Source organism: Rutilus rutilus (assembly GCF_951802725.1).
Source record: "Rutilus rutilus genome assembly, chromosome: 2".
In the NCBI taxonomy this organism is placed as follows: Eukaryota; Metazoa; Chordata; class Actinopteri; order Cypriniformes; family Leuciscidae; genus Rutilus; species Rutilus rutilus.
In genome coordinates, this window is record NC_140210.1 from 47,190,392 (window position 1) to 47,205,034 (window position 14,643).

Below are 14,643 nucleotides of genomic sequence, written 5' to 3' on the forward strand. Positions count from 1 at the left end.
AGTCTAGGTCGCTCAAAACCTTAATGCCCTCGATCACAACTCAAATGTCTTCTGTACAATCTCCTTGACTGTGTTTAGGATTTCATTTTCTGCATCCTCAGTGGCCTGGACAAAACACAAAACACTTTGGTTAAGCCCAGGTGAATTTGACCCTTTATATTTTAAAAGTAATCGGCAAATTGCATTGCTACTTTTCACTTTTACTATTACATTGTTGGCTGCTATTTACTTCCATTTTATGGACATAGACATACACATCTGAAAACTTCTACAAATTCTATTGTGTTCAGATGAACAATGAAAGGCATACACATGAAATGAAAAAAGTTATTACCCCTGCAAAATTATTACTATTAAAAATATTATTTTATTAAAATGAATAAAACAAAATATTATTATTCCACTAATACATATTTTATTGTGAAATGAAAATTGAGCATTTAATAATAATCAATCATATCTTCTTTTATAAAACATGAAAGTATTAACAGAATTGTTGTTATATATAAAAAAAAAAAATCACTTACCACATACTCCTTGAAGAAAGAGTCTGGATCTTCAGTCGGGTAGATCATCAGGCCTTTCAGGGTGCACTCTCTCCTGATGTTTATGTTGTCACACTAGGGGGGAAATCAAGACTGAAATTAGCCAAATGCAGAAAGCTGTACAATAACTAGACAAAACAGAAGACATTGCATGCATTTATACTAACAGAGTCTGTGATCGCCAGGGCGTTTTTGATCTTTTGCCCCTTCACTCCTCCTTTGCTCTTGAAGATCTGCATCAGTTTATCTGAAAAGTGGTCCAGCTGTAGGAACATATTGATTGCAGTGGCTTCGTAGTGATCTGCATGAACTCTGTGTTCACCTTCAAAATGAAAAAAAAAAAGAACAACACAAAAACAATTTCTTACTATGAAAAGAACCTAATAACGACTAAAATAAAACACTACATAACATGTTTACTTACTTCACTCTGCTGAAAAAGAGCTGGCCATTGATTCTTGAACACCTCTATCATGGGCATTGGCTGACGACAATGGGTTTGAAGTCTATTAATGAATGTGGAATGTGGATTGTGTTTCCGGTATCTGTGGGTGTTAAATGTCCTGTAAATGTTACTTTCAAATGCACATCCTACAAACATACACTGAACTGTTTCATTATGCCTGAGATGTCCATTTATGTGTTGAAAATAATCTTTCTGTTGCTAGCTCCTTGCATGAACACACATGACACTGGAATGTTGTTAATTCTTCTGGCTTTGGAGTTTCCTGTTTAGCATGTATTTTGTACGTGTGATTAAGAAGCTTACTCCATATACTAAACGTGCATGGGCAATCTGTGTATGGACATGGATAGCGAAAACTGCCCCTAAAGCACAGATGAGTCTGCATAAAATGCTGCAGCAACAAATACCTGCTAGGTAGTTTCGATGGACACATTCTTTGCACTGCCACATTCACAATCCTAAAAAGAAGAATAAAAAAGTATTATAAGATACCATATTTAACAAATGACACAAGTAGCCTAAATCAGAATATTTGAATATGACTTACTATAACTAGGAGGTTGCTGTTCACCTGGTCATATTCATAAATCTGTGAAAGAGAAGATGTTGATTAGGAGTGGGAACCAGTACTCATATGAAAATATGCTTTTTGAGGTGAACTAATCCCTTAATATGACACTTTACAATTCTCTCAAGTAATTAAATTGATTTTAAAATAATTTAAAATGTTTACTTGGTACAATTGTCTACCAGCAATATTTAACCCAGTCGCATGAAAATGCATATCTATAGCATGCTTTGTGTTTCATCGCGCAGTTGATATGCAAAAATGACTTTTGCATAGCCTATTTACGCACTGTAAACCCTTGGGTAGGTTTAGTAGTGTGGGGTACGTGCATATCAAAGTGCGTATGTATTATATATAGATAGATAATGTTAGATGCCTATTATCATTTTTTTTGAGAAATGAATGGGAGTTCACAGAATAGATTGATAATTTCAACAAATATGCGTTTTATAGCGTTATTCAAATAGTGTGTTTAATGCAAAAACAGACGACTATATCGTCCATTCTGTCACATTTTTCAGGTGTTCTGATGTAACGTTAACTTAGGTTAGCAGCTAACCCCTGTATGTCACTTGCTCTGATTTACCATGGGCAGCTCAGCTACGATGTTGTAAATAGGTAGTTTACATGATAAAAGTAATCTTAATATTGAGATAACGTTATACGTTCTACCTTATAGTTAATTATTTAAACAGGCCTTTGAACAAAAACGATGTTTTCGTGTATTTTCCCCCCCACAGCGCTTAATGTCATATGGTGATTGTGAAACACGGAACACCTCACTTCATGATTTTATGCTGAAATGTCTTATTTTTCATGTTAGGCAGGTCAAATTTGATCAAGAAAAACGCACTGTGGCCAATTCAGCGTGAGTGAGTGACGCAGCTAAAAATAGATTCGGCGCCGAAACAATCGCGGCGATCGCAAGCCTCTAATTCATTTTATGACGGATATATCAATCCAGCTAGCAAACCAATACGTTAAGAACCAATTTTGCACAGTTACAGTCAAATTCTGTCTGTTAGACTGGTCTAACACAGAATTTGCACGTTGTGTGAGTAAGTTAAGCTATCGAAGGGACACTTATGTAGTTAAAACAATTCACCTCGCATAACTTTCACTGCTGTTGCATGCATATTTCACTCAAAATTATGATATAAGTTACACATCCTCTTACAGTGAGGAAAATTCTTTGTTACAAATACTCAAACAAGATAATACTTACCAATAACGAATACGACGTTGCAGTCCTTCTTGCGGCGGCAGACGATAAAATGGCGGCCACACTCTGAGTATGTTCTTCTCTAAGCTTGTCTTGCACATGCGCAAATGGCGCGCTCCGAAGCCAAATTAATTTGAGTTAACCAAATTAAATAAAATCTCATAGATGACACTATTTATACATTTTACGTTAGACTTATTAAATATATATACGTATTATTCCTAATTAGATATATTAAAATAAAGTGAACACAATTTAAATGTGTCATATCTAAGAAGGCCTTGAATCATTTTTTTGAGTGTACATGATGATAATGTCTTTATCATCAAAACATATTGTGAGCAGGTCATGTTTTCTCTTGCAGTAACAAATGTGCTTTATAAACACAATGTTGGAACAATCAGAGAAAAACTAATATTTACAAAATAAAAAGGGTCAAGAGCCCAACTAAAGAAAACACTGACCACCATAATGGTAACTTGAAAAGAAAAATTCCATAAAACATTACCGTCTAAACTTCTGTTGAATCTCAAGAACTTTTGTCGATGTATGACAGAAATAAAGTCAAACTGGTAATAATAAGTGCAACAAACACACAATTATAGCAGCCAGAGAAATTTTTATACTAAAGAGTGAAGGGTCAAGAGGACAACTAAAGCAAACGCTAACCACCATCATGGTGACTTTAAAATACAAAATATGATTTAATTAAACCGGAAATTAAATAAAGTAAATAGTGTAAGTGAAGCTGGTAATAAGTGTACGGCCATGCGTTTCACCTTTTTGTTTGGCAAAATGACATCAGCAGCTCTAGGTCAAAATCTTGACATCAAATTGACATCGAAACTTTGACGTCAATATGACTTTCATTTTTGACCTATTTCGTGACGTCATTTTGACATCAAGGTGCCATCAATCAACCAACACCAAATTCTCCTGTACCACATCTTGTATTACCTGTTTAGTGGCCACTTTAGATATAGATATATCATAATAATCTGCAACAAGAATTAAGTCAGATTTACGGCATGATTGTAAAGCCTCTATCGTAGGAGACTGTTTAAAGGCCTCAAAACTAAACTCCATAATTATACTCCGTACAAAAAAAATCTGCCAATCAGACAATGAAATAACTACTCACCAGCAAGGCAAATCATAGGCCTACTTACAAACAAATCAGATGAAATGGACGGACCCTCATGTTATTACGTCCGCTCGGGGTAAGACGCAATAAACTAAAGGAAAGAAAATTTAATACGACCAGCTTCCAGCAGGCCGTCAGATCAAAAGAACCGAATAACGAATACCAAAGAAGGATATATAAATTTATTATGAATCACAGAAGTAAATGGCAATAAATAGAATTCATTAACAAAAAATGAATTATGTTATGAAAATGTTATAACTCATGTACAGCAGCCAAACAAAACTTAAAGTTAATAATTCAAGGTCAAGAGCCCAACTAAAACACACACTGATCACCATAATGGTGACTTTAATTATGGTTTTCTCCTTCAGTGATTCTGCTTGTTAACACCAGGTGTCTTCAATGTTGGCAATAAAAGATATTTTGTACATTTTACTCATTTTAAATGGTTAACTTTTAAGGAATTCATTTGATTAATTATTACTCAATTCTAATTTGTTAAATTTAATTCATAATATTGCTTGTAATCTGTTGCCTCATTTTTATAAATTAGATATCAATAAAATCAATGTATTCTTTTTTACAGTGTACATTGAACAAATGAAACACACAACCAAAAGAAACACGAGAAAAAAATATTTTGATCTGGCTGAGCCATTGCGACCGACCCGAAGCCGCAACAGGCCTCTTCTGTCAAGCGGAAGAGCGTACTTTTAAGGACCGCCAGCTGATCATCCAATTACCGCTGGCAGGCGGCAGCACTGTTTTCAAATCAGCAATGATCCGAAACTCAAAGAAAACATAGACAAATATTATAAGGACACAAAAAACAAATACACATAATGTAACAGAAGGACTGGAGAAACATTTTGATAAAACATTTTATAAGCCTCTCTTCACAAAATGTTTATAGGGGCAATTCAGAATCCCTTGTTATTAGCGACACCAGTGGCCGTTAAGTGAACTGCAGCCAACAGCTTATTGAACGCACTTGAGACTGAACGTGATTCAATGTCTCGAAATACTCAAGGCAAAGTTCTTTTTCATTCTTCGTTTAGAAGTAAAAAGTGGGAAGTACCTTTGCAGCGATGTACTGTTAACAAACATCCAGATGCCGTCCACACTGCTGAGAGCAACTTTAGATGAGTAAATATTACAAATTTCTCCCAGTAACAAATATGAATGAAGAATGATTGGTCGGTGTAGTATTTGTCCCACCCCTCCTCCACTGTGATTGGACTGCTGGTTAAAAAGTGACAGTGACGAGTGCTGCGTTTTACCCAACGGCCCTGTCCCAAACTAGATGTACCGCATGGCAGTACAAAATATGACCGCCACTCAGGCCTGCACTGGCTTTCCACAAAAATAAATGACGTGGAGCAATTTGGCTGTATTGCGTGTTTATGTATATACCTAAAAAAAGTAGTAGTATGTGCATGTCTGTCTGTGTGTATGTGTGTGTCTGTGCGTGTATGTATGTGTGCGTACATGTGTGTGTTTGTGTGTGTGTGTCTGTGCATGTGGATTTGTATGTGTGTGTATGGGTGTGTGTCTGTGCGTGTGGATGTCAGTGTGTGTGCATGCTTGCGTTTGTTTGTATTCCTGCATGTGTGTGTGTGACAGTTAGGGTTGCCAACTTCAGAAAAGGAAAATGCGGGACAATCGTGGTTATTTATAGGAAAATGAGGGACACTCAAAATATTTGTACTGTATCACACAGTGTACGTCATTTCAGTGTCTGCAGTTAAGTTTGTGTTTAAAAGGTTATCAGACATAAACACATTTGTATTGCTTAACCTATTTATGTATTTAATTCTAAAAGTAATTTTAATGTCATACATGAAAAAAGTCACATTACAAACAAACCATAGTTCAAAATAACAGCAGTTATCTAAAATAGAAAGCTTTTTTAACATTATACACTAGGCTTACAGTTCAAAAGTTTGGGGTTAGTAAGATTATTTTTTGGGAAAAAAAATTAAGAAAGTAATTGCCTACTTTTATTCAGCAAGGAAGCATTACATTAATCAAAAGTGACAGTTAAGATAATGTTACAAAAGCTTTCTATGTACTTTCTAAAAGCTTTAAAACATTAATAATAATCAGAAATGTTTTTTGAGCATATTATTCCCTCAGGTAGATTACATGTTTTCTTGCGTGGCTGGATGTTAGACTCATGAACAATAATCACGTTGTTTGCATTCGCCAAAATTGATTAGCCGAAATTAAAACGTGGACAGTGAAAGGAATTTACCGTTAGCGCGAGACGAGTCCGGCTTGAAGCGGAAGCGACCAGACGGCAGAGGATGTTCGCAAATCAAACAATGATTTGTCTCAAAACAGTGATTAAAAAAAAAGCTGTGATTGGATGATGACAGGTGTCGGTGATCATTCTCAAGTGTCGTGGTCAGCACTGCTGCTGTTGCTGTTGTATCAGTCAGTGTTTTATCAGCTTGTCAAAAAACGGGACACGGGAGGTCACGCACAGGACAAATAAATTAGGCCCAAAATACGGGACGTCCCGCCTAATTCGGGACAGTTGGCAACCTTAGTGACAGTATCATCCTAAACCAGCAACCCTTCGCTCAACACCACCATCTACAGGCCGATGAGTGTACAGTCACTAAATGTGCACATAAATGAATTTATTTTATACCCCCCCATGGATGAAATTCTACGAAACTTAGCATACCCCCAGAGTATGTCAAGTTAATCATACACATGAAATATGGTGCAGTTCTGAACATCTCCACTGAAGATAGGGGCGATTAAAGCAGAATAATATTGCATTTTCATTTTTTATGGGAGGGGCGCAAATCACAAATCAGTGATTATGGGCTAGGTTGATGTGGGCCCTTAAGACCAACATACCATAAAAATTTCTTCATCCTCGGTGCCACGGTTCAGGTAGTTATTTAGGAAAAACTGCATTTTTTGGGTTTGGGGGGGCCCAGCGCGGGGGGGGGAGTGGCCCCCGGGGACCAAACGAAATTTTTCCGTAAAAGTCTAGTGGGGCTACATGCCCACCAAATTTCATGTTCCCCGGTGTTTCGGTGTCCCTGGTATCGTTGATGAAAAATTCAGTAGATGACAAAAAAAAAAAAAAAAGTGGACTCATGGAAGACCGAGAGTTTTTAGGGTGCCATTTGGGATAGGGCCAAAGTTTAACAGTTTTCAACTCTTACCAAAAAAAAAAAAAAAAAAAAATCGCCAGCGAACTGGTGAAATATTATTATGGCACATAGTGCATTAAAATGCATGTCATTAGTTTGCACAAAGCGTACAAATGTTTTACGCACCATTTACACATGGTAGGGAGCAGGTGTACATGTTTTTGTACCAACTAACATTTTGAAAATAGAACATTTTCATGAATTTGAACATTCACGACAGAGCTGCTTTACAAACTATTTACACAAAAATGTGTTCTGCTTGTGTTTCATGAATGAGGCCCTTTGATATTTCTTTACAAGCTGTTCAGACATTGGCAATGAAACAGCAATTACATGAAATAAAAACAGTTTACTATGGTAATAATGGTTATTATTTTACCATTTTATTGAAAATGAAAGCAACACAACATAAAAGCAGTTTCACAGACACTCAATATCAGAATAATAGGGTAAATCAGAGCAATCTGGGACACTTCTACATTTTACGGTGATTTTCAGCTCAACACTTCAGACTAACAAACGAGATGCATGATAACATCCAGAAGAAGTTCTAATTAACAGCTGCTTATAATGGAGCAAGACATGAACACATCAGATGTAAACTGTGCAGCATTACATTACACATGAAAGCAGTTAATTAGGGGTGTAACGATTCATCAACTACATCGATGTATCGATTTATATTCCTACGATCCAACTACATCGATCTGTGCTCGGCAAGTTGGTCTTCCGGACGACATATATCGATCTAACATCGTTTTAAAAGGTAATGAATCGATTGTATCGATACTAGGAAATAACACATTGGATTTAAGCACGTCAGACTTTATATGGATGTTTTTTCTTAGCACTTTTAATGATAAAGGCGTTAAACGTTTCTCGATTCAGTCTGCCTATCTGTGACGTCGTCGCCATGCGTGGCGCGCCAGCAGCAGCACAAAGACAAGCAGCGCAAAGTCTCTCACCTCAGAAAAACGGACTTTCCTGTCCTCTCAGCCGCTATACTGCAGTAGCGCGCACTCTTCAATTGCACGCGCAAATGCGCCGGCGCGCGCTGTATCACTTCACTAAAGTGCAAAAGACGAGAATGCAACGTCGTAATTAGTAAGTTAAGAAATAAAAGTAAAATACCAATAAATTACGTTATTGGTACTAACAATATATTAGTTTACATTATTAGTAAACACAATAGTGTGTTGCTATTTATCAGGAGCAGTTTCCATGTTTCTTTACCAGTTCTTCTAAGTATTGTGTATCACCATGGTAGCCTAATTGTTGTTGTTTCCATAACAAAATGCCACTTACTGGTTATTTTGTATATTTTTATATGACTGTGGTGGCTCATACCAAGATTGTATTAACAAAAACTAGTTTGGGACTGCTATTTAATAGCTTAACCTCGCAGTGCCTACTGTTTATCAGTATTTGTCATATTCTTACAATTTTTTTTGTATGTTAAGTAAAGGGGGACAGAACTTGTGTGTCAACAATTTTTGTGTAAACAAATGTATTTTAGTAGGCCTATATAATTCCTAAAAAGGTGGGTCGCGGCTTGATGACCATGGGGAAATGTGGGTCCCATGGCCAAACTATTCAAAACATCATTCAATGTTGTGATAATCGTAATTAATAATCGCAATTACTATTTCAAGGGAATAATCGACCTATTATAATTTTTGTCATAATCGTTCAGTCCTACTTTATTCAAATAAAATGTGAATGCATTTGACATTAATTGTTGTTTACTTGTTTGTTTATATCCATAATTAATTGATTCAGGTCACTGAATCGTTTCGGATCGTATCGTTCTAAATGAATCAATATCGTCCTTGAATCGTATTGACAACCACGAATCGCGATACGAATCGAATCGTTGTTAAAACGAATCATTACACCCCTACAGTTAATGCTTGATGAATTCAACTTGCATTGTTTTAAAAGACGGGACTCTTAATAATGAATTATGTGATCACTATTGAATGATTCCATAAGATAACACAAGTTTAAGCATGAAAAAACAGGATGATCCCTATTTCTCACAAATCCCTTTTCTCTTCTGAGAGCATTTGAGATAATTCCAGTTGTTCATGTTGTGTTTTCCAGGATTTAGTTCAATACAGTCCTTATGTGCAGCATTATAGTTATTCGGCTCACCATCAGCCCAAAACCTGAATAAAATGTGTCCGATTTTTAATTATTCATAACCTCAACTAAACAACAAACAATTTATGAATGTCACACGCAACAAATACATAAATCATAAATTAACAGTAATCTCAGCACTGCATTTCTAGAGTAAACATAAAGCAGAAGTGAAAGTGCAGAAAAGTAAAAGAGAGAAGATTTTTTAAGTATAATTTATTTATAGGGACCGCCTTTTGTGGTTTTGCTGCTTGTGTTTGTGGAAAAGCAATTTTCTGGAGGTTTAGATGTTCTTATTTTTAAAATGGGAATTAAAAAGACTAAAATAAATAAATACACATGAATTTCTGTGAGAATTTTTGCACTTACCCTTGTTTCAGTGGTGAATTATCCACCCATTCCATGATCCCCTCGTTCTCAGTATCAGACAAACCAATCCACTTTTTCTCCTTGATGAATGAACTTATGTGCCTCTTTGTGTGAATAAAAGACAGGAATAAGTGTGATTCCTCTCATTCATTAACAGTCACTCACACAATCTCACCTGTTTCTCTTCAGTGTTGATAATGACCAGATCAGCTCCTCGATCTCTGCAGTACTGCCTGCTCTCAGACCAGCTCATCAGCTCACTGGACAAAAACAAGCCATCTGGACCCCACAGAAATCCTGAAAGAAACACAACTTGTTCAAACAGTATACACACTGTTAGACCTTACCGGGTTTTTTTACAGTAAAATACTGGCAACACTGTTGCCAGTAAAATACTGTTAATTGTACAGTTCTTTACTGTAATCTAGTTTGTTTCTGTAAAAATGCACTAAATTCTAATTCAAATGAACTAATTACACTTGCAGAAACTGACCGCCTTAAATTGACCAACTGTCAATTAAATGTATTAACTAAAATTTATAATGCATTAATAATGTGAGCAAAGTATAACTGTGAACTTCTTTCATTTGAGACCACTAAAAAACTATTGAACATAAAGAGATTACCACTGGACCAGCAACTACACAGTCACCGCCTGTTAAATAAAGCAACATGCAGCATATCATCAATGTTTGTAGATCTTCTCCTGGACTGAAGCACAGGCTCTACTCTTCTGCACAATGGTGACCCAAAAAACAAGATTCTACAGTAAACTACTGGCAACAGTGTTGCCAGTATAAACCTGTTTTATAACTTACAGTTTATTACTGTTAAAATACATTTTGTGGGTGTGTCTTTTTATCTTACACTGTTAACCCTTTCAACCCCACAGGAAAATCCACACTACAAAGAGTAAAAAGTAACATTGAGACAGTGTTACAGTGAGATAATTAAGGGAATATGTAAGTGATTGTTGAGCATTAGTGATGAACACCTGCTGTTAACAAGCAGATTCACTGAAGAAAAGAGAAACACAAGAACAGAAAATAGAGAAACACAAGAACTACGGCTGACTTCCAGCCATTACACATTATTACACTTATTATTAACCAGTATGACTTTATTTCTGTCATACAGAAGTTGTTATTGAAAATGTTTGTTTGAAGTTACCATTATAGAGATCAGTGTTTGCTTTAGTTGGGATGTTGATGCTAAAAGCTGTGTTTTTGCAAGTCACACTTGTGCGCACACAGTTTATGAATGATTGTGGTTATAATGCTAATGATGACAAAATCATCATATTGCCTGTTCATTCACTAAGGAATTAATTCTTATTCATTCAGAGTTTTATCCTCGATCAAAAGTGTTACATTAGCACCACTGTGAAACTACAGCAAAAAATTACTATGACTCTTTTTTAACACATCATGCATTAACCAAAAAAAAACAGAGCTACACTATGTTTTAGAAACACAGAGATATCACAATTTAGCACATTAATCTCAACAATGGTGGCAATATTTCTTTTTTTTTTATTATTCATGCAGCAGTGCATGCTGGGAGTTTTATATTATCCTGGAACCCAGCATGCATTGCGACATGAAACTTTTCACCATTGTTGAGATTCATATGCTGATTGTTGATGTCTGTGTGTGTCTGAGCCAAGCAGGAGTAAAATAAAATTGAATGCACTATATGATTGTTATTTTTCAGAAGACCTGATTACAGAAATATTAATTTCATTTTGTAGATACACAGATTTATGCTAAATATGACATACACATAATTTCAATGAATATATACAGGAATAATCTGAAAATCAGACATGTCCAGGATGATTGTGACATCATCACAAAAGAATAAAAACACCTTATAAACTTCCTCTTGGCTCTTTCTTGCCATAACAAATGTGTTTTATAAACTCACTGTTACAGCAGCCAGAGAGAGAGATGAATGGTAAGAAGTTAAGGGACAAGAGACCAACTAAAGCAAATACTGATCTCCATCATGGTGACAACAAAATGTATTATTAACTAAATCTTTGTTAATTCTCAACAAGAACTTTTGTACATGTATGAAAGAAATAATCGTAAACTGGTTTGTAAACTGGTTTCACACTCAGTGTTGCTGGAAGTCAGTTGTAGTTTTTGTGTTTCTCTTTTTTCTGTTCTTGTTTGTCTCTCTCCTTCAGTGATTCTGCTTATCAGGTGTTTATCAGTGTCTCAATTCACTCACTTCTTTTCATTCACTCTGTCAAGTGGACTATATTAGTGAACTAATGTAGGGAATAGTGAATGAGGGTATAGGGTGTGATTGGGAAAACAGCCTCTGAGTGTCGACTTTGAGCACTGTTCATTTACAGTATATTCCTGTAGGCTATTTTTGTTTTCTACGGTATATTACTGTTTTAATGGAAAATAGTATGATACTGTCTGAATTACGCCTTTTTTTACAGCAAGGGCTAACAGTGCATAAAAGAAAAAACTGGAAAAAAAAGAAATTTATGTACAACTAACCTCGTTTAGAAGAGCACTGAAAGTGCTGCAGTGTGACGGCTGCAATCAGAAGAAGACAAAGGATCCCGAGACACACTGTGATCAACACCAAAAACCTGCTTCCTCCTGACAAAACACAGATATCAATGAATGCACTCCATTGTCTGTTCTGTCATGACAAGACAACAGCAAATGATCTAGGCAAGTATTTGAATGTTTAATCACAGAACTTTGTGTTAGAGCTGGGCGATTTTTTTTATAAAAAACTCGATTTACGATTTGATTCGATTTCCCCCACCCCCCCCCCCCCCCCCCATTTAAAACAAAATAACTGCAAACTGTAAATATATTTTTAAAATATATATTTATTGTATTTAATTAAAGTGCATCAACATAAACAAAATTGCAAAGGCAAACCCTTTCTCTAACTGAAAAGTCACTGTGCAGTGCGCAGCAAAGATTGTTAAACATCCAAATTATTTATACTGTATTTGGATTGAGCTAATAAAACAACACAAAATCCTGAGGTAACTCTTATGCCTGGTTCAGATTACACAATTTTTTTGTCTGTTACGATAGTCACTGTGTCAGATTACACGATTTTGACTCCTAAAAATCTTGTCATGTCGTGGACAAGAAACATGTCAGACTACACGTTGTTTTCCGACCAGTCATCGCGAGCCGTCTCACACACTCATTCACTCGCACATATACACTATGGCGCTCGAAATATTTCATTCGGCGACGAGACTGACAAGCACGACAGATAACACACGTGTATACATGCGTGTACGTCTCCATTTGTTTTATATGGAGACGTACACGCAAATATCACGTCACGTAGACACGTCAATAACGTGTAGCTGTTGATCTTTACAGACGTGACGGCGGCGTCACGTTAGAAGTTAACGTGTGGATTACGTCTGCACGTCTATGGCGCTCGCTTTGTGTCATTTCTTTCCTAACCAAGCTTAAAGACGTGTTAACGTGCGTGTGGAGAACGTCTACACGTCTGCACGTCTGCCCGTCTGCACGTCTGCCCGTCTTAACGTCTGCCCGTCTGCACGTCTGAACGCAAAACGTGCCTTGGCTAATTTAAAAATAGCGCACGTACTTTTATGCAGCTACTTGTATGACGGATTAATAAATGACTAACTTACTAACTGTATTTTTCTATGTACATTTCTGAAATGCATTTTCTGTAAAGCTGTTTTGAAACAATATTGTGAAAAGCGCTAGGCTACAGCTAAATTTGAATTGAATTGAATTGAATAGACTTGTCTTATTTGAGACACTGTTCGAACGGTGTGGGCTAGAAGACTTGATCATTTAGCTATTAAAGCTGTTATTAAATTAGATGAAGTAATTTTCAGCAGAGAAAATCACATTAATAGCTATTTAACATAGGCCTAGCTTTTAACATCCTCGAAAAATATTAAGAAAATACTATTTAGGTTTGGATACATAAAAAAACTAATCTCAACAGTAAAAAGCTTTGAATGTAGGCCTATTTTGCAATATCAATTATGCACGAGCATGTGGGAATATGAAATAGGCTATAGGCTACAATAATAATAATAATAATAAAGCTCTATAGTAGAGTGGATGCATTACTTAATTATATTCTTAAATTCTATGTTATAAAAAAATCGTTCTATGTACTTCTAGCAAGCTCATTTAAACCGAGTTGTAAATGCCGAAATGAACGGAGGCTAAATAAATATTAAACTACTAAATATCAATATAAAATTGCCGGTAGATGGCGCCAAGGCCCTGTTCTATTGAGATTACTGGTTGATGTTCAACCTATTCTTTCAAAAATACAAATATATATTTTAACACCCACACAACTACTCCTTTTAGACAATTGTTCTGCTGTGGCGCTGTTTGGAACTGTATTTTCATTGACTTTTGTGTGAAATGCCAGTCATTAATATATTGTTTATTTACAGGCATTCTGGTTTTCTAAAAACTGCTCATTACAGAAACATTCAAACAAATATTTACAAATTTGTGTTTTACTTGGTATTTTTTTATATTCTTGGCATGTTGGCAATTCATTTTCATTATATATATATATATATAGGCTATATTTCATTATATTTCTGTTACTCAGATGTGAAACATTATGTGAATTTAAAGTGGCTATAAATAGAAATATGGGTATAGCCTAATGTATGTGCTGTTGTTGGTTCCCATGACATGCTACATTTTAATGACAGTGTCTTGGCTATAAATTTTGCATTTCACTAATGAAGGGGAATGTAAAGCATTAAATCAACCAGGTCTCTGAAAAAGCTCAGAGGTGCATGAAGCTTCATTTGACAAGCATATATATATAACATGTTTATTAGCCTAACTTTCAAATAGACGAAAAAAAAAAAACATTTTCTACTATGGTTCGTTTCTTCATTCGGATCTATTTGCGATCCATTCCATTCTAAACAAACAACGCAGTTTATATGCTTCGTCCTTGTTTCATTATTCATTAAGATAATAATTAATAAATGCACGCA

The 14,643-nt window shown here is 35.7% G+C and overlaps 2 protein-coding genes across 4 annotated transcripts in view; both read right to left on the bottom strand.

Moving 5' to 3' along the window:
• The window catches only part of LOC311285829 (C-type lectin domain family 4 member M-like), a 77,682-nt gene that overhangs the window by 41,367 nt on the left and 21,672 nt on the right, over positions 1-14,643 (bottom strand). For 2 of the 3 annotated variants that reach the window (XM_084401638.1, XM_084401640.1), the window contains exons 2-3: positions 12,149-12,253; positions 9,808-9,929 (exon numbers count right to left, since the gene is read on the bottom strand). In XM_084401638.1, the coding sequence (XP_084257764.1) occupies positions 9,808-9,929; positions 12,149-12,253 (227 nt within the window). Of the gene's footprint in view, positions 1-7,483; positions 9,290-9,632; positions 9,737-9,807; positions 9,930-12,148; positions 12,254-14,643 lie in introns of those variants that run through there. The other variant, XM_084401639.1, reaches the window with a different exon arrangement.
• LOC311285818 (uncharacterized protein) overlaps positions 1-14,643 on the bottom strand; it is a 75,661-nt gene that overhangs the window by 31,483 nt on the left and 29,535 nt on the right. The window lies entirely within an intron of this gene.